Below are 19,893 nucleotides of genomic sequence, written 5' to 3'. Positions count from 1 at the left end.
GAATACTTGAATATTATTCAAGTTTTTGGTCCACAGCATGTTTGACAGCTCATATGCAAATTATATTTATTCTTCTACTGTTAAACAGTTCTGAACTGGAAAACGCTCTTTTCACCCTCTGGGTGTGTAAATAAGAAAATAAGTGTGTATTTTCTGTCACGATAGAGCACCTGAAAGTACAACATGAAGACAAACATGTTGGTTCATTTACAAGCTTAGGTTTTAGTTGTAGTTTGTTTCTTTAGGAGCTGCTCATGTCCACAAATTATAATCAGCCAACAGTCCACAACCGGTTTGACAGACTCTATACTCAAGTTTGTGGTTTCCTCAGTTTGCCTGAGCACTTGTTTCAAACCAAATGAAAAAAAGATGTTTAAAGAAATTGCTGATGTCTTTAACTATTAAAAAAACTGTCACTTATAGCTACAGTAGTGACAAACTCTACTGACTTTTTAACAACCAATGCCACTTAATTGCTTACTTTATGTGCCTCTTTGAATCATTGTCTGTGAACTGAAACATTCGTAAAAAATTTCAGAAAACCTACCTACGTCTGTAATTCAGCAAACGTCTTACTCATTCCTGATCGCTGACAATCCTGTAATTCCATTTCTGACAAAGAAGGTATTATCTGACCTGGTTGACTGTTTTGCAACACACTTGCATTTAAGTTTACTTAAGTAAGAAAGTTGCTACTCAAGAATCAAAGTATGATTTGGTGATTTCAAGCAAAAATTTCTTAAAATGAAGATATTTTCACTTGATTTGTGAATGGTACTGTACCATTTTGTATTCTATCTTTAAAAGCAGGCTTTTATTTCCAAATAGCACCACTACATTGTTCTTGCTAATGTCACATGAACCCAGCTGCATATCAAGAGATCCACGAGGACTCCCAACCCCAATATGGAGCAGCTCAAGCCAGGTGTCATAGGATAGCACGTACAGAGAATGGTGGGTACAGCAAAACCAACATTAAGTGAATTTAGATCTCACATCCAACTTACAGTATTCAAAAAGTATATTTAATCTCTGCTTCCTTAACACACTTATTCCAGAGTGACCTACATACGATTTCTCTGGTGTTATCAACCTCAAAGCTAACAGAACACTGAACCCATTTCCTGATCAAAGTAACAATTATCCTGGGAGTGAGCACTTGTGGTCAAACTTCAACAAGAAAGTAAAACTGCCACAGAAAGGCCATTAGCTTTGGCAGGAATCCAGCTGTGTGGAGGAGGTTGTCAGTGCTGCAAATTCCTCTGTAGCATCTGGAGGATTTAGTTGACATTCTCCATGCACCCACTGACAGGCCAAGGGGCTCTGGGGAAGTGTCAAACAGTGGTTCACACAAACACTGAGAAAATCTGAGAACACTAATATGTCTTTAACTATGCATAATCCGCTTATCTGGTCGTTATTTGGCTTGCAAACCGCTACCAGTGTCTCATCTTTGTCAAGCGACATAACGACATTCTGTTGCACGGAGTGTAAAATAATTAAGCTGGTTAAACCTCCTGCATATCATCGCTTGCACTTGCAAATTAAGTGAAACAACAAGCCTAGTTCAGCAGACAGAGCCAAACAGGGTCCTTTTTCTCCTGATCCCAGTCACCAAATTGCACTGGACATTGTTTCCATGTAGTTCCAGAAGATACTTCCTTCTTCCTAAATGTCTGTGAACTGTAGAGAAATATATATTCATTGTGCTGGGCAATGTTCTCTAACACCAAACCTTTAAGAGTTAGACTGTATAACTTTTGCCAATGACAATTCTGGCTAACTACTAATACTAATGATAATAATAATAATATTGGCAATGGTCTACTTAGTTCTACTTTCAATGACATTTGCTTATTTTGCTTTTGTATATTCAAAGTGATAAATTCTGTGATTAGAAAGATTTTCACAAGCACCGATGGAGAGGAGGGACATGAGGAGAATAATCCTCAGTTTTTATGTTTGATATAAATCCTGAGATGTTACGATAAAAGTCATTGTTGAAAAGTTTACATGGGTAAAGTTTACAGTCCTGATGAAGGACATGTTTTCACTCTTAAGCCCTGTTCTCTGTTTACTATTGGCAGCACAGGCTCATTCATCCAAGTGCCTCTCTAGAGACTGTGCTGTAGAAAAGCACTGTACTTCTGAAGTAAGTAGCAGATGGAACATTTGAAGTCTGCTGTATGTACCCAGTAGATGTTACACTAACCTAGAGTTTATGCAAATGCCTCGACTTGATATGTCTGCAAAACTGTGGAAAAATAAACATAAAAATACAGTGCAGGCTCAAATAATATTGTGGAAGAGTATAATTGTGATGAATATTTGATGGGAGTAGTGTGGTCAGTTTGCTGAAAGCTTTATCCTACCAAAGCCTTCAGCTGGATTATAAGGTAAACAACAGTGTTTACTGAGCTGCTCCTGTTCCAAACAGGACATTCTTATCACCACCATGGGACCTGTGTCCAGGAAGAGGATACACACAAACACATACAGTATCACTGAACAGTTATTAACCACTAAACCTCCCCATAAAGACGCACGTACTGCAACTATCCAAACAGTAGGGTGTGTTCTCAGAAGTTCACTGTGCAAATACTTTACACAAGAGTTTAAATACAGACATACAGCAACAAAATTTAAATGTTTGGCGTCTTACACTGGGCAAATATTTACTTGCAATTGAAACAGCATATATTTCAGTGATCCTCACTGTGCTGCTGTGTACAAAATCTGTATTCAAACACTTTACACCAGTTTCTGTCTCTGTGTAAGCTGCTTGTTGAAAATACAGACTTGGCGTTGCTTGGTTTCTGTCGCTACGAGCAACCTTTTCATGTGTGTATCCCACGATGCTTCACTTGGTGCACGAAAGGAATTTAAACCCAAGGAATTAGGATCTCACATGCCATCAAGCATACTTTTGCGTTGTGCGTGTTCACGGCCGCACAACAGACAAACTGGCACATGACATAAATGCAAACATGTACTAACAACTAACAGACCTTTATAAAAACCAGCCCAAATCTACTGATTTCCAATGACAACAACAAAGACCATAAATTGTTAACTATTAATGTCACATTTTAACATGTTCGTCACAAGACAAACACAATCTGCACAGACTTTTGCATAATCAACCATGACCCACTCTCTAATCGCAATTAATGGCATTTTCTTGTCACAGCCTCATAAAGACATAGTAGCTTTGTTCTTGGAATGAACAGGAGCTGAGTCTCAGTCCCTCTCTTTTTGTGAAAGGTTTTTATCTGTTGTTACCATCTGCTGTGTAACACAGGTGACATGCACAGTACATATGCTGTGTTAAACTCAAAAGCAAGTACACATTTTAGAAAATAAACAAGGAAGCACTCCTCATATGGTGTGGTGTTTTGAGAACACAAACTTTCCTCGACCATGTATTTTTTTTGTTCCTATAAATCCCACGTTTTCTCGAACTCCAACCAATTGGACCATCTGTCCTGCTGAGAAATTGGTCAAGAAGGTATGTAAACAGATGACAAAATGGTAACTGTGGAAAGGTCAGACAGACATAGGGAAGGACCATCTGGTAAATCAGAGCTGAGAGATCCCCAACTGTGATACTGGCCCTGAAACATAAAAAGACCATCTTTGCTCTGTGGGCCCTCGGAGCTTGAAGATCTGCACGACCAGACCACAGGTTGGTTTCTTTATCTGAAACCTCACTCACTGTATAACAGCTTAGTATGGGCAAGTGCTTTATGAGCTGGATTTATATAGTCCTGTTGTTTTGGGGCCATGGTGTGGTGTGTTTTTGGGTACAGCAAATAGAAAGCAAGAAATTCAATTGAAATCATTTAGAAAAATATAACATTCAACAGTGGAATGTGTGTGACTATTCTTTTGTAAAAAAAAATGAAGCCACAAAGACATTTGTGTTTGGCAAGAATGAATGAAGAAAGATAATTGTTCAGCATTGCTTTAATATATCTATAAAACGTGATAAATGTGCTGATCAGGAAATACCATGCTGGTGCTGAATCACTCTGAGTATGTTTGAAGCCTGTGTTCTCCTCTAAATATATCTACATATCTGCAGTAGTAAACATTCCTATGATATTGATTATTGCTTTGGTTGCATCCTGAACTGAAAATGGCTCTGGATGAATCCATGTATCATTACACCCCAAATATCACAACTGTAATAAAAATGGACTTATTTAGTTTAATTTAAATTATAACAAATATAATCTACTGGTATCACAGTGTTTTACCAGTCTCATCTTAATAATCCCTTAATATGAGCATTGCCGTGGTGCTGAGATGTTTGACTCACTGCTGAAAAATATCACCTCTAATATGCTTTCATACTATTATCTGTTTAGTGGGAGCACGGTGATGGCAGAGTGACGCTGGACTCCTCCTCCCCAACCTACTTCACAAACATCCCTGTAAATCTGAATGTGGTAATGACTAGCAATTTACTTTTTGACATCTGGTGTGTACAACAGATACCGTGAGCCATCAACTAAGCATATTTCCATATTTTATATGGTGGTTATTATACCATTCGTTAATATGTAAAATGCAAACAGCTGTAAATCTACGTATGCATATACATTACACTTCATTAATGTGTGACGTAAATTGCCGTTGCTTCCCTGTAAACGTGATTAACGACCTAATTTCCAGCAGCTGTTTTGCCATTAAAGAATATCAAACGTCTAAGCAAGCCAAACTGAAAACATTTTACTCAGGCATTGGTGGAAACATTGGACTCAAATTAGTCAGATGGCCCAAGATACGATGAATGGAAGAATAATCTTGTTCTGTGGTGGATCTGCAGGAAACTGTCTGCTAAAGCATTAGCCATCTAATGGCCTAAGATCAGTTAATGAAACTTCAAGTACTTTATTCTCCATGGCAGAGAAGAATAGATCCAACTTTCCTCTGTTTCAAGGATACTTATGGAAAGGAATTCTTTTGAAACACACATTTGAAAAAGACAAAATCCCAAACCACATCGTATAGTGGAGTGCAATTAAGCTGCAAAGTAAAGAACATGCATCCCTGAGGATTTCTGGGCCTGGAGATAAAAAGTGCAGGGAAAGTCATTTCAAGCCAGTTTGCTGATATGTGGACAGCTTGTCCTGTGGGGAATATGGACAATAAGGGATTATAACAATGGAGAAAGACTGTGGGAAGATGTACATGATAAGCCTGCAAGTGTACTTAGAACTGTTGGGCGGGTATATTGCTGTGAGCAGATGGAGATGCATAAGTGGGCCAGACAGTGGGCATATATGTGTGTGCGAGTGTGCGTGTGTGTGTACACTGCAGGCTATGCCATGCTGAGCTGTGCTGTGCTGTGCTGAGACGAATTAGGTCAGGGCAGGGCTGAAGGGCTGAGGGTGCCATAAGCAGGGATGGATTTTCAGGATTGGGTCGGACTTGGAAATGGTCGGACTGGGAAACGGCTCCCAGTTATCATTTTTCAAAAGAATGGTTAAACTCTGCTGATCGTTGCCAGAGTGTCAGAGCGAATGCGTATTTAGTCTCAGAATGAATCAGTGTCAGCTTTTTTGATTGTTATTTCTGGAATGTGTCTTATTTTGCTTGATAGGTTAGATTAAAGGTGACCAGCAGGGTCTCTGGACACTTTCTGAGCACAGATAATGTCTTCACATTGAATCAAAAAGAGGAGGGAGAAGACATGAGAAGACAGAGGAAGAGAGTGAGACAGAGTAGCGTGCCACAAGCCCTACTCGTAACTCCTGTACGGTCTTATCAGTGGCTGAGACAGAATTACAAGGACAGACACTGTAACATGTTGTCCTGTGCTTTGAGGTCCAGTACAGGAGCATGGCACTGCATGTGCCTCCTCCCCTTTAATGAAGGGCAGTCTTAGCTTTTTTCTCATCCTACAGCTTAGACACAATAAAACCTTGTGACAAAAGAAAAGCTAGCAAAAGCAAAGCAACGAAAAAGCAATTTTCTAGAATTCTAGAAAGGCCATTGCCGTGGTGATCATGTGGGACACCCATGAAGAGAAAGAGACATGATTAAGGGAAGATGAAGACAACTGAGATTGTAACAAGACATATCACAGAAATACAATGGGATAAATATGATAACGTATTAAATGAGGGAGAGAGGGAGAGTTAGGACATAGAAAAAGAGAAGCACGGAGCGAGAGACAGATGAAAAATAGATGAAGTGGGACAGCTCTGATGCTGGGAGACTCATCTGCTTCATAAAGGTGGCTGTTTCCTTTTGTCTGAACTACTTTGTTAATCATCATTTTGAATACATTTGATTCTGACTCAGCATACAAGCACTGAATAATGAAGAAGCAACAAAAATAGTATCCCTCCCAAAAAAAGTCAGTCTGTGCTGAATTTCCTTCAAACCACATCGGTAGGCTCCTCACTGTGTCTACACCTCAACCAAATTTTAGAATTGCTTGCTGACATTAAAGCATGGTGACAGAGGGATGGGTGGTCACAGGCTCACTATCTGGAAATCAGGAAGACAGGCAGCAAAGTAAAGTCAGAGGCACTATCTAAGGTAGTGTGGGTCATCTCACTGGTATCAGGCAGTAAAAACACCACTATTGCTTAAAATTAACTTAAAAGTATTGCACAATATATTATGCATTTTGTTTTTGGATGATTGCTTGTTAATAAGGAATGCAAAAGTACAGATTTTTTTTTATAGGCCACTATAAGCCGTTTTAGTTTAACTAAATTCTGAATGGATGAGGCTCATGTACAACATTTGGCACATTCCTAAAAACTTGTCGCACTTGAGTTTGTGGTGTGACACCCAAAAAAAAAAACTACAGCTAAAAATGGAAACGTTTGGAAATGTCCAGGCAGACAAAAAGTTACATGCTCTACTTTTGACATGCAGCATAATTTGTGCTCATCTCCTCCAGTGACTCCAGACACTCTGAAGTGGCACAATAGACTGGTTTTAATGAAGTAAAATGTAAAATGGTCAGACAGACCCCAGCTGGATTAAATACATTATGGTTCTCCTTTAAGCTAAGATATCTGCACACTCTACTGTCTTGCATGTCAGTTTATTAACTATAACATCTATCACTTGGTTGTTTTTATGTATTTCATCTATTCCCAGCACATAAGTTCCATGGACAAACAGTACAGCATTAAAGATGGAGCTGTGTCTCACACCTTCAATAAACTTTCACATGGTGTCTATATATAACTCTCCACGGCATAATTTAGATTAAGCGCATTTGACACTAAGGCAGGTTTGTGGCCTCACACAACCTATAGTCTTTCACAATGCATCTGCAAGTGCAAGTGCACACACCTCCACATGCACACGCTGACACACACGCTGACACACACATACACCTCAGTGAGTGTGGAGTTATTGAACCTTCCACTCAAAAGCAGAGAGCTCTCAGACAGAGTGGCAAATCAGTGTTAAAACCCGTGTAATGTAGCCGAGAGGCATGAATGTGAGGGAACAAGTGGAGCAAAAGGTTCCTCTTCTGACTACCAGATTGTGCCCCAGCCCAGACGACATAAAACAACAAAAATCTGTGTGGATTCTGGGTGCAACATCTGAACCATCAGCAGCTCTGACACATCTAAAGTATCAACAAGAAAAAATACAGCTTGAGTATAATGAAATTTCTAATGAAAATATCAAGCCCTAAAACCACCAACAGTTCATTTTATTCACTGAATATAAATAAACAGGCAATGAGGAAGATGAGCTCATTCTAGTGTCGTGATCCACAAAAAAAATGCCTGAGAAAGCTTTGAATGAAAGATCTTCAATCTGTCAGATCAAAAATAACATCGAGACGGCTCCTTGCTCTACAGAAAGAAAAGATGTGTGATGAATGGGTGCCATGTGTTCATTCAGAGAGGTGGAGAGAGAGATGGGAACATTGCAGGCAAAGGTTATCAAAGAAAAAAACTCAGATTCAAACAACAACTTTGAGCCATTAATTACAAAGGGACTGTACATGCTCATGAACATACCAAAATAAGTGGTGGTGTTATGAGCCCTTTCACTGTCTCTGTACACACACACACACACACACACACACACACACACACACACACACACACACACACACACACACACACACACACACACACACACACACACACTATTCTTACCAAATCAATTGCGGCCAATAGCTGATCATACGACCAGAGAGAGGCCATGGGCTACTGGGTCACCATTCGACATGAGTGACAGAGACAGGCAGGGACCAATCCATCAGCCCTAATGATTTTAAATGATTATGCTCCCCTACGCTTTCCCTTGTTGCTCCATCCCCTATCTGTCTTGCAATGCATTCTGGGCTGAAAATGCAGAGAATTTCCCCTTACTGCTTGCGGCATGAGAACATGTGCAGCCATTTAAATGTCAGAAAAGCCAGCATGGCCCATTTGTGCAGTTTGTCATCAGTAGAGAAATCTCAAAGGCGGCAGCTGAGTGTGGGAACGGTGGGAAAAAAAAAGAAGAAAAAATGTTTCCAGGCATTTAAAGTAAAAATATCGACCTCTAAATGACAGAAATGAGGGAATAAACTGAGATGTAAATGTAAACTAACAGGAATAGCTAGTTTGCAAATAAATTTGAGTCAGAGGGAAACATATTCAAACTAAACTTCCACATATACTGAATGCAGATTTATTGATATATGCTTTATTGAATTCGATTAGGAATACTATTTATAATGATTAAATCTGTCAAAGACCTGTGAGCCAGTAGTTGTTTGCAGTGGAAATAACTGTAGAATCTGTGCAATGGCAATAGGACAGAATGGACGCTAAAAATAGCTTGTGTTGTCCTATAACAGAGTAACAGCATTTACGCAGAAAATATCAATATCAATTTTCCAAATACATGACCTGTGAAGCTATAACCAGCCAGGTTTGAATGATGACATACTGAACAACATACATTGGAGAGAGCAGTGTAAGTCAATATTTGAAATAAAGCCAAGGGAAGCACAGGGGAAGCCATGGGAATCCAAACTTCACAAGCAAAATGATCTTGCTTACACTCCTAAGCTTGTATTGAGAGTGTATGTGTGTATACACATGACATGGCATCAAAAGGGGTTTCTTTAGGTCCCTACTTTAAATGTGGTGAGCAAAGTTTTGGTGTTGCAGCTGACACAGACATAAATGTTTATAAAGCTACCAACATTTTCACTTTAAAAGCAGATTGTTGTTTTACTGTACACCATGTCTTACTGACAATTACCCTGAGGGGGATCAATGCTTCAGTCTTACACTAATGAAAGCTATAATTTCAGCTGATAATCAAAGGGCAGCAGGGAACGCTGGGATCCCACAGTGAACACAGTGAGAAGCCAGGAAACAGTTAGAGAGCAGGTGACAGGGATGAGGAGCCAAAATGTAGCTGGATTTCTGACAGGAGTGATGTGGTGTTGGGCTGGTTTGGACAGAAACACATAACAAACACAAGGATTAAGACAGGAGGGGTTAATGAGGAGGGGGGGGCAGATGGATTAACATAAGTAACAGAAATGAGACAAGAATGAAGGCGAGAGAGGATTTGAGTTGATTGCAGTGAAAGTGCTGTTGCCTGTTTGTGCATTATTAATCCCCATCTGTTTTAATTACAAAAACGTGTGGCTGCAGCTGGGGACGTTCACAACCCATACATGACATGCCACTGGTGTGCAACTTCACTGCTCACTGATATTTGTCTTACTAAAGACAAACATTTTTCAAGAAATAATCAAATGTATGGACTATTTGTTTGTGATGAGTGAACACTCATCGATCTACCACAAAGAATACTGTTTGAAGTACACATAAAACCCTTTTTTAAGTCTTCTGTTCATTACTCTGTATTTAACAACTGAACCTTCTGTGTTATTTCAGGACAGGTTGATTAATGGGCTTTATAATGAAAATTTGATTCAGTGACAAGGCGATTTGTAGCACCTGCAGTACTTCATGGTCAAAATATGAGTGAGGGAGGTTCCATAAACATGAGAACATTTATGGAGAAATGTATGTGTGAGTCTTTTTTTTTTTTTTACAGTGTTTTCCTATAAAAGAGAGAGCAAGTTTATCTCTCACACAATGCACACATATGGACCCAGTGTTGGATTATTAATAGCAAATCAAAAACTTTGTTTCCATAGTGACTGTTTGAGTCCATTATGGAAAGTGTCTCCTGTTGTTACCAAGACAACAATCCAGCAACGGCAAACGAATGTGGCACACAGCTGAGTGATGCGGTGAGCTGGTGATCTCTCCATAAACAAGCTCAGCTCCAAACTGGGGAGCAGGTGGAGAACTGGAGGGACGACAGTGACAGGGCTGAAAGGATGGGAGAACATATTTTAATGTACCCACCTATCAGATGTGCTCATCCACTCATTCAGCTTTAGTTTGATGGGATACACCTGCATTTACCTGTACATAATACGTACTTGGCCTCTGCAGATTTTGCCTTTATTACAAAGTTTACGGTAAAGATACAGACAGGAAAGATGGTGAGTAGCCATCAAATTCTTATGAGTGACTTTTGTATCAATGTTTTTAACTGTGTGTTTAAGCTCCTTCAGTCTTTTTCATGAGGATGTGGTTAGAGGAGCTATGTCAGTTTTTCTACCCTCTGTGTATCAGTAACTCCAGAGGCTAGGAGGGGTTTCATAAACTCACCAAACAAGCTTAGGTTTCATCTTAAACTCAGTCAGTGCTCACGCAACTTAATCCTAGACTAACACGGATGTGGATGTATGCAAAAGGTGCTTCAAGTAAGACACCTTAGATAAACATCCTGTCTTATGACACTCTCCATACATGACTAGGAATCATAAAAGAAAGAATAGCAGGATTGAAAGTGATATTTAACTTTTGTGCACTCTAAGAGCAATTTGTTCTTTTGGAACAACCTAAGATCCAATTTGCTTCTGCCAATTTGGGAAAACTGGGCAAACGCTTCACTGTGGGATGGATAACAGGACCATTTAGACAGGAGGACCAAGTCAACCCCACGAGGAAGTCAGGAGGACTGAAACGCTCCTGTCTTGGTGATGGAATATGCTCTATTGTTCTGAGTGCCAAATTACATTTGGATTTAGTCAAGTGCACTGTATAGCTACCAGAATGGTGTTCCTGCTCACTTGCATAAATACAGCATAGACTGCCATATAAGCTGAGATTGGAAGATACAGGGAATGAGTTAAGGTTCTACAGATGACAAGCAGTAGGCATGCCATCCATGCGCTCCAAAAACCAAGCATGACCATTTTGAGACAAATGGATAACACACACACACACACACACACACACACACACACACACACACACACATACAATGTCCTCAAAACTTAAGAGGTTTAAGAGAGATTCCAAAGCACGGAGAAAAGCAAGAAGAGCAAATAAGGAGACACAGCGCAAAGACACAGCCTTCAAAACTCAGGGCAAAATATCCCATCAGCATTTTGCAGTAATGCTCTTCTCAGAAAGAAATGCTGATATGGGATTTAACCTGCCAATGTCCTGCAATGAGGCAAACACTGTCTTACATGGTCACTGCAATCCATTTTTCATTTTAGGACCAATTCAACGCTAAAACCCTTTGATGTGTGGTGCTACTGTAGAACAGAGGTGGGTCTAAACAAGTGACTTGAGCAGCCCTACTCACAGCATACACCCAACACTGGAAATAACTAATGATGCCCCTTAATTTATTACTATACTGAGCTCCTTAAGACTACCACAGCAAAAAGTTATGTCCTCAAAATAAAAAAAAAATGCCTCACAGTGAAATAACAGACATTTCCTCTTACTGTTTCCCCACTCAGCAGCTACGTAGACATAAACACACACTGAAAGACAGAGAAGCTACAATCCAAGACTGGAATTTATGCCAAAAGAAGTCATAAAAATCTCACTGAAGGTGTTTTGGAAATAAGGAAAATAAATTTCTTAAACACTAGGCCATACTTGCAAGTTAGCAACAGCATCACTCAGGTTTAGTGTCGTCAAACCAGTTTCACAGTCAGAGAGTTCTTTGAACAGTTATCAGTTCATTAAGTACACCTGTAGAATCTAATATAATCCAATACAGGAGTCCAACAATATCTCTTATCTTTGTCGAGTGTATCATGTTCAGTTTTTCGTTGTCACTGTGTCAGAGGTGTTGACTCAACTCCATGGTAATTTATGGGGTTGTATATTTAGTGGTGCTGCTTCACCGTGAACTGAATTTCCTTAAGAGGCGTTTCTAATGTTCTGTCTACATGCAGGGAGCAGAATATAAGCCTCTCAGTCTAATGCATTGTGGCTGGTTTGTTGACACTGTGTCACTGAGGCAAATCAGCACAGTTCTGATGAAACTGTGTCAACAAAAGCGAACATTAAAAACATTGCAAAGATATATTTTAGTGCTATTCTATTACTGAAAATTTACTGCAGGGTTATTGTATTAAATTGCATAATACTGCATACACTGACCGCTCCCAAATAATTCTGTTTACTTGATGGGAAAATATCCTTTTGATTACCCAGAGAAATGGTGTTTGGAGATCAGTAATGATGCTCAGGTCACATCCTGCAGAAAACCTCCCATACTCAAAATAATTTCACTGGGCAAATGTAGAATCTGAAGAAAATGGTTTACTAGATGTGTATAAATGTGTTTAAATGTTGTTCTTTAAGGTGTTTTTAAAGAAGGAAGTGAAAATATTTCAACTAAAGCATTAAAATAGCTGTTTGTGTTAACACTGCAATAAGACCTAGACTGAGAAAAAAAACATGAAAACATCCAGTATAAATATACTTCCAAAAATGCCACATTTACAAAATATACCAGAACCTTATCAGGAGGCCAGATGCACAGTAATTAATTCATGGCAAAATCAATCCTCACCACAGATATCCAGTCATTTAGCAGCAATAATTATTCACAGAAATACTTGCATAATCATTCACTTCAATACAAAAACACTGGGAGCAGAAACAAAACAAATGCAGATTTTCTGTCTTTTGTCCATCTGAGAGAACATCTGACTAATATTCATTAAATGCACCACTAAATATGTAAAAACACACACCCCTTTATTCAAATTGTGACAATGTTTGCCAGAGTGTGAAAAAGCCATCATGCAAAGCTGAAACACAAGGAGGTTTTGCTGCAGGCACTGACACACTTACGTTCCCAAGATCTCTTTGAAGTCATACTTCTCCTTCACATCTGTGGTCTTCTTTTTCCAGGCGTGGCAATCGTCACCCAGTGGCATCTTCTTGTTGTTACGGTCAGAAACAATACTAGTGAGGAAAAAGGAGATAAGGAGGAAATGCTTATTAATACCAACGTTTTAACAGCCTCCATCTGCCCACCTTCAGCAAATAAAATCCTGCAATTATAGTCCTCCCTTTTCTTAAAGTTAATGGTTCATAGAATATTTTTTTTTAATGGATTACTGACATCCATGGATTATAGAGTTTGTGCTGACACGTTAATAGTAAGCGATACATGATGCCAGTTGGGAAATAATGAAGCCCCAAAAACATCCAACATATCCTATATTGTAAGGGAAGGCAGGTTTATTTGTGTAGCATCTTTCAAACAGAGGCAACTGAAAGTACTTTATATTAAGCATGTGTTATAACTGCTAGTTAGTGGCAGGCCATGTGTTAGATTGGTGTGTAGCGATTATTATGTTGTTGTGTTGTAAATAATTTCATTTTTGGAGTTGATGGCTGGGGTTTGCATTAGCCCGGTGAGTAAATATGGGATGGGGTAAGTATTTATCGGCACTTCCTGCAACTAAAGGTTATGTAGAAGAACCTCAGTAAATGTTATGTCCAATCACATTTCAAGACGAGAAAAAAACACTTCAGACTACTGACAAACTGTGTCACAACAACAACTACATGTCTCTCGTGTGACTAAAGAATGCAGTAAACTCTGCTTCCTCTCTAATACTGTTTTCAAACACAAAACATATTGTATGACACAGGATACTGAACATGGGCTGCATTTCATCCATTACACCAGAGCACTTGTCACAGTTTAGTACTATGCCACTGTTGCATCAGAAACTTCAGAGTTTCAGCATCATTCATAGAGGTTGCTGCAATGTTGTCGTGACTTTGGAGCCCGTGCAGAGGATCTGGTCTAAATGCAACGGATTTCATTTTTTTTGTCCTGCAGCTATGTTCAAATATCTTTATCATCAACAGGAATGGAATTTATGGCAGAGAGGACTAAAAGGCACGGCCAATATCTATCTACTAGGTTAATAAGTAAACAACAGTTTCACTCTGTAGAAGTATATGAGTTCAAGTGTACAGTGTGCACTGTCAGAGCTGCGTAGAGCTCTGGTTGTAAACATGGCTGTGAGTCCAGATCATATAACTTAGGATGACAAATACCTAAGAACAACAGACAAAGGTTTTTCCCTGATGCTCACTTTGGTGTAACAATGGTACTGACGACTCAAACTTTACAATGAGCTTCTATTTGAAGAATAGAAGCACACTGTTCAACAGAAACAAAATGACGCATATGAAATGTCAATGTAACGCGTTTGTCACTCTACTGATCTTGTATAATGCTCAAGTTTAAGTGAGGTGCTACAAATTAGCTGCACAATAAAACATGCCAGAGTATAAAGTATATACACTGCAACCTTTAGGAGTTAGACAATGACACAAACAACGTTAATTCTTTGGTAGCTTCCTCTTTTCACTTTTATATTCTCAGGAGAAGTTAACATTTGTCCAAAATGTTTGTCCTCGCCATACTCTGAAGAGTGGGAGTGAACACAGAGGACCCTGCTGTCACAGCTATCATCATCTAAACCCAGAAAGTGCCCATAACTCAAGACCTCGAAGACTAAAATAGCCCTGTTCATATCAGCATGCCTCACTCCTCCTCTGTTCCTGCTGCCTGCCTGGCAACTTCACAGTCTGTATATATGAGATGATGTAACATATTGTTCTGGACTGCACAAGTGCTGTTTTGTTAAAGACAATATAATAGCACTGTTAATCATCTCCCAGTTAGTTCACAGGCAGCTCATTTAAATGCTGAACTGTGTGTTATGAGTGGCATTAAAGTGATAGATAGGTGTTAATACCGCAGCAATACACATATGCACACACTAGAATAGATTCATAGATTGTTCTTCACATGAGCCTTGTCTTTTATACACACACATACGCACACACACGTGGTGGCCCCATTGCTGCCTTCACTAATGTCAGAAGTCGGCTTCATATGTGTTGTCATGGAAACCCAAAGGAGCTGCTATGGTATCTGAGAGTCTAAATTGCTTTAGTGTCTAATGGCAGGTGGCAGCTAAGGGGGAGATCATTCTGGTCACTTCGATGGCTGGAAGCAGTATGTTTATGTATAGTTTAAAAAAAAAACTGAACATAAGGATTAGAAGACTGAATAATGTTTCTGCATGACAGTAGAGGAGGTACCGTCTGATTTTAAATACCATATAAACCCAAAGACAGTGTATGTTTGTGAGCACTTAGACCTTGTTCTATTCATGATTGGAGGTCCAACGTTGTGTGCAACTGATATCAACTTACTGAACAATGTAACCAAAAGTAGTGGGAACAAAGCTTGCAGTTAACATTTAAATGCATATCTAAGTCATTCTCCAGTACATCATTTCCTCTGCTGCATTTTGAATACCATCTGAATTAGACGTGAAAAAACTGTATTCAAAGTAATGTGCTTAGGGGAAGCAGTAAGAGGAAGTCCTGTCAAATGTGCTCAGAAGCTTTGCCAGTAAATCTGCTGCCCTGCGGCCTCTGCTCCTGGAGTCTGATAACTGCTGTAGGGGACAAACAAACAATACATAGTACACTGTAACTCTATTCCCCAGTACATCTTCAACTTGACACCAGTCTCTTTCTGTGGAAATTGAGGATCCATTACCAGACCATGATTTTTTTCCTTCAACAATAATCAGTGTCTGAATGCAGCACAGTGTCTGTGTAAAGAATGGGGGTTGCGATTGTTGTTGGAATTCCTACTGTCTTGTTGTGAGGTGAGGTTAGCCAGCTGATCACCTGGCCGATACAAAAATACTTCATCATAATTATGCAAACCATTATTGATCAAGTTTTTACTAAGCACAAATGCAAATCATATGTTGGTTTGAGTATTTTTAATCTGAGGATTTGTTTGCTTTTCTCTATTTCACATTGATTAAACACAAAAATACTTTTTGACCACTGGTCAGAAGAAGCCATTTCCGTAATTACTTTAGGCTCTGGTAAACTGTGATGGACCTATGTTCATATTTTTGGCGTTTTATAAGGCAAAGGGTGTATCATCATGGATAAACCAAAAATAAAGATAACAGTTGCGACTTTAAGCTTATCTCCAGTATCTGACAAGCATTATTTCTGCTGGAAGTCACAGTTGTGGTGTTTAAAGAGTAGTAACCTTTAGGCTAAAAAAAACTGCAACAGAACAACATCATTTTGAGGAAACTGAAACTGGCAAAAACACCTCTTATATACTGGTTGTTTGTAGCATCTCACCTTGCTCATATGGAGATTCATGTTAATTCATGCACTGAGAATGGGTGACGCTGAACATCAAAGTCATTTAAACATCAAGGGTCATTTAAAATCTATGAATGCATCAGCTCTTGCTTGTCACTGGTTTAGTTCATTTTAGAAATCCACAGGTAGCCACTGGACAGCCAGGAAATACCAACATGCACCTAAATGTCCCTCATGACATTCTGATTTCAATTCAATGGCACAAACACCTGAATACAGTTTTTATTAGTCTTCATATCACATTTGAAACAACACATTTCAAGCTACTGGAGCTTTAAGGACATGGTCAGTGTTGAGCAAGGACGTCTGTTTTTCAAACAGGGAAATGCTATAAACAGCAGTATAAAGATCAAGTTTAAGACACGCAAGGGCAGATAAGGGCAAGTTTTAAAAATGTGGGACAGCAGAAGAGAAACACATGCAGGTATCATGAGCATGTAGAAGGCCAAAAACAGCTCCTCCATGTCCACTGATGACATGAATTTTGGCCAGTCGGTGAAGATAAGCTGCTCAAAGAAGCAACGGGATTGAAAAGGCTTGAGATCGGGGGGATGCACAATACCATAACCACAGTTCCTCAGTACTATTTGACATGCAGCATTCACCCTTCTTTAACGTATACACAGAGAGAGTTGCCGTACTCACTGGTTTCCCATTCCTGTGATGCAGTGGACAGAAGAAACACACACACATACACACGACCACAGTTAAATGTGCGACAAAATGACACATAGCTGTGGTTTGAGTGTGAAAGTTAGTGCAATGGTGTTAAAATCTTTGGCAACACTTGCATACACACAATGAGAACCAAACACACAGACAGACAAAAACTTCTGCAGCTGATGTAAAAGAAAGGACGTCTAAATATTTAATTAAGACGTGACTAAACTCAGCTCTTGAACACATCTCTGGACAAATCCTCTTGTTTTCTCTAAACTGCGCAGCTTGTGTCTATATTAAAATGCTGATGACAAACTAACGCTCTTACAAGTTGTTTCTCTTTTGTCTTTAAACACTGACAAATGTTGATTTTGGCTTGCTCTTACCTACATTTGTTTCTGTTCACCTTAACGGCTCTATTGTTTCTTCGGAAACCTGGGATTTCTCAGAAATTCTTGGACAAGTATAGATATGCATGTCAACCAGGCAGAAATGTAAAACAAAATTCCATTCACATCTTTAGCACAACAAATAAAAATGATTCATTGGGTCAAATAGTTTGAACTGACAAAGATCCCAGAACTCCGCAGTGGTGGGTGAGTGCTTTTTTTTCCGTGAGCCAAGTGCAATGTGTTTTAAAAGCATGAACACACAGAGCAGTGCAGGGGCAGTTTGTGACTCACCGTGTGTTTTTTTTTTTTTTTTTTTTACTTGGCATGTCTATCAACATGAACTATTACAGCAATCAGAAAACCATCCCACTAATCTCGACGATGGTTCCCCTTCCAGATGCCAACTGCTTGCCATGGTGACACCTATCCAAAAACTGCGTAGCCCCCTGTCAGTCAACCCCATGCACCCACTGAATGACTGGTAAATACAGACTGATTTACAAACAGCAATCTGATTGGTCAGCTGCTGTCAATGACGCACAACAACAATCTCCTCTCAAAGTCAGCTTATTAATTGATAAACAGAGACTTCTCAAAGAAAGAGAGAGCGAGAGAGAGAGAGAGAGCTGAAAGGGAAATTGAAAGAACAACAAAAATAGGGAAGGGGAAATAAGACCTAGGGGAAGGGGTGAAAACTAACTTGCGTTTAAGCAAAGCAGTGGAAAAATTCGACATCATGTCATGTTATCATGTTCCATTTCTGATTTATAGATCAAAAATTACACCACCGGGGCTCTCAAGACATAATTTAGACTTGTCTGTAGCTAGGTCGGTCCATACTGCATAAACGTGTCTTCATGTACAGAAAATCACAGGGCAGCCTGGTTATACTGGAAGACCAGTAAGCCATGACTTCAGTCGCTAACATCAGTATCTGATCTTCGGAACTGCAGCTTCAGTTACACACAGATCCTTTTTGTGTGAATGAAAGTGCATTTGAATAACCCGAGTGACGGCTGCAGCTAACTTCAGCAGCCTCTCCTATAGCAACGCTTAAACGAGTTATAGTTTTAAAGTAATTTAAAAAAAAAAGCGCCTCTAGCTAACGTCAACCGAAGGGTCCTCACGTAAATGGGGTAAAGAGTAAATGTAAAGCGCCCGTTAACGACAGCTAACGTTTCTCACTGACTTAATGCTGCTTGGTAAACGAGCTGTCACAAACACAAAACCCTGGCACGAAACCACGGTCCAAAATCTATCTGGCCTCTGTGGAAGAGTAAAAAAAAATAAAGTTTGTGTCAAGACAGTTGTAGCCACAGTCACTCCCACCTGAAATGTAGCAGTCAGTGAGGTCCAGCCAGCCCTGTCCACTGTCCACAGTTCGTCCGTCCGTCCCTCTCTCCGGCTCGAAGCGCTCTCACACTGAATCTGTACTTGGCAACCTCTCCAGCAGCGCTCCCCCTGACGTCACCTCAGGGCAGGACGGCCAGCGGACCAATCGGCGCCCGAGCTGTGGCTCACAGGTAAACGGTTCTGCTACGCCATTGGCCACCTCCCTCCACCCGTGACTAACCCCGTGCTGGACTTCTGATGAAAGCCGTGGAGGTGAACCGGTGTCGGTGTGCGGCTCTGACAGTGGGCACGGACCCCACGCTGAAAACTAAAGCGCTCATGTTGTTACTACTGAGCTTTTAATCATGGTGATAGAGTTGATGACACGTAATCATTGTCAGCTGTGTTCACAGCATGTGGTAATGACTTTATATTTTTTAGTTGTAGTAATAGTGTGACGGTCTTGCTTTTGTATTGTCTCCCCAACTCTGGACCACATTTTCACAAATCAAGTGATAATAAGCTACACAAAGAGAGAAGCTTGTAGGACAAGTTTTGTCATTATTATCTACCAATACTAATATCAGCCTGCAACAGCAGTAGACTGCTTGTGGGACTGGTGGTTGAGTAGCGAATTTCACTGATCTTACAAACTTTCTTTGACCCCAAGAGAGTTTCCTTTTTTTTTTTTTTTTTCTTTTTTAACTTCCTACTTCCCACAACACAGTAGCAGATACTCTTTTGGGTCAAAATTTTAGGCCCCATTCATTTCGTTATAGTATTTTTTTATACTGTTTCATGCTACATTTTAATGTCTGTGCTTTTTATTTTTATTGTACATATTGCACACATTTTGATAAGTGTGTTATGTGTATATTGTTTTAGACAGAATAAAACCAAACCCAGAAGCAAAGTCCACAATCCTTGAAATACATAACAACCCTTTC

General features: G+C 39.7%; 1 protein-coding gene across 2 annotated transcripts in view; it reads right to left on the bottom strand.

Moving 5' to 3' along the window:
• The window catches only part of camk1b (calcium/calmodulin-dependent protein kinase Ib), a 32,540-nt gene extending 13,493 nt beyond the window's left edge, over positions 1-19,047 (bottom strand). For both annotated transcript variants that reach the window (XM_041033458.1, XM_041033459.1), the window contains exons 1-2: positions 18,944-19,047; positions 13,182-13,295 (exon numbers count right to left, since the gene is read on the bottom strand). In XM_041033458.1, coding sequence (XP_040889392.1) covers positions 13,182-13,267 — 86 coding nt within the window. In that variant the 5' untranslated portion in view covers positions 13,268-13,295; positions 18,944-19,047. The remainder of the gene's footprint in view (positions 1-13,181; positions 13,296-18,943) is intronic.
• Positions 19,048-19,893: the final 846 nt, after the last annotated feature.

Source organism: Toxotes jaculatrix, chromosome 3, assembly GCF_017976425.1.
Source record: "Toxotes jaculatrix isolate fToxJac2 chromosome 3, fToxJac2.pri, whole genome shotgun sequence".
Taxonomy (NCBI): Eukaryota; Metazoa; Chordata; class Actinopteri; family Toxotidae; genus Toxotes; species Toxotes jaculatrix.
Note: the sequence above shows the minus strand (reverse complement) of the source record. Positions and strands in the feature narration are given on the sequence as shown.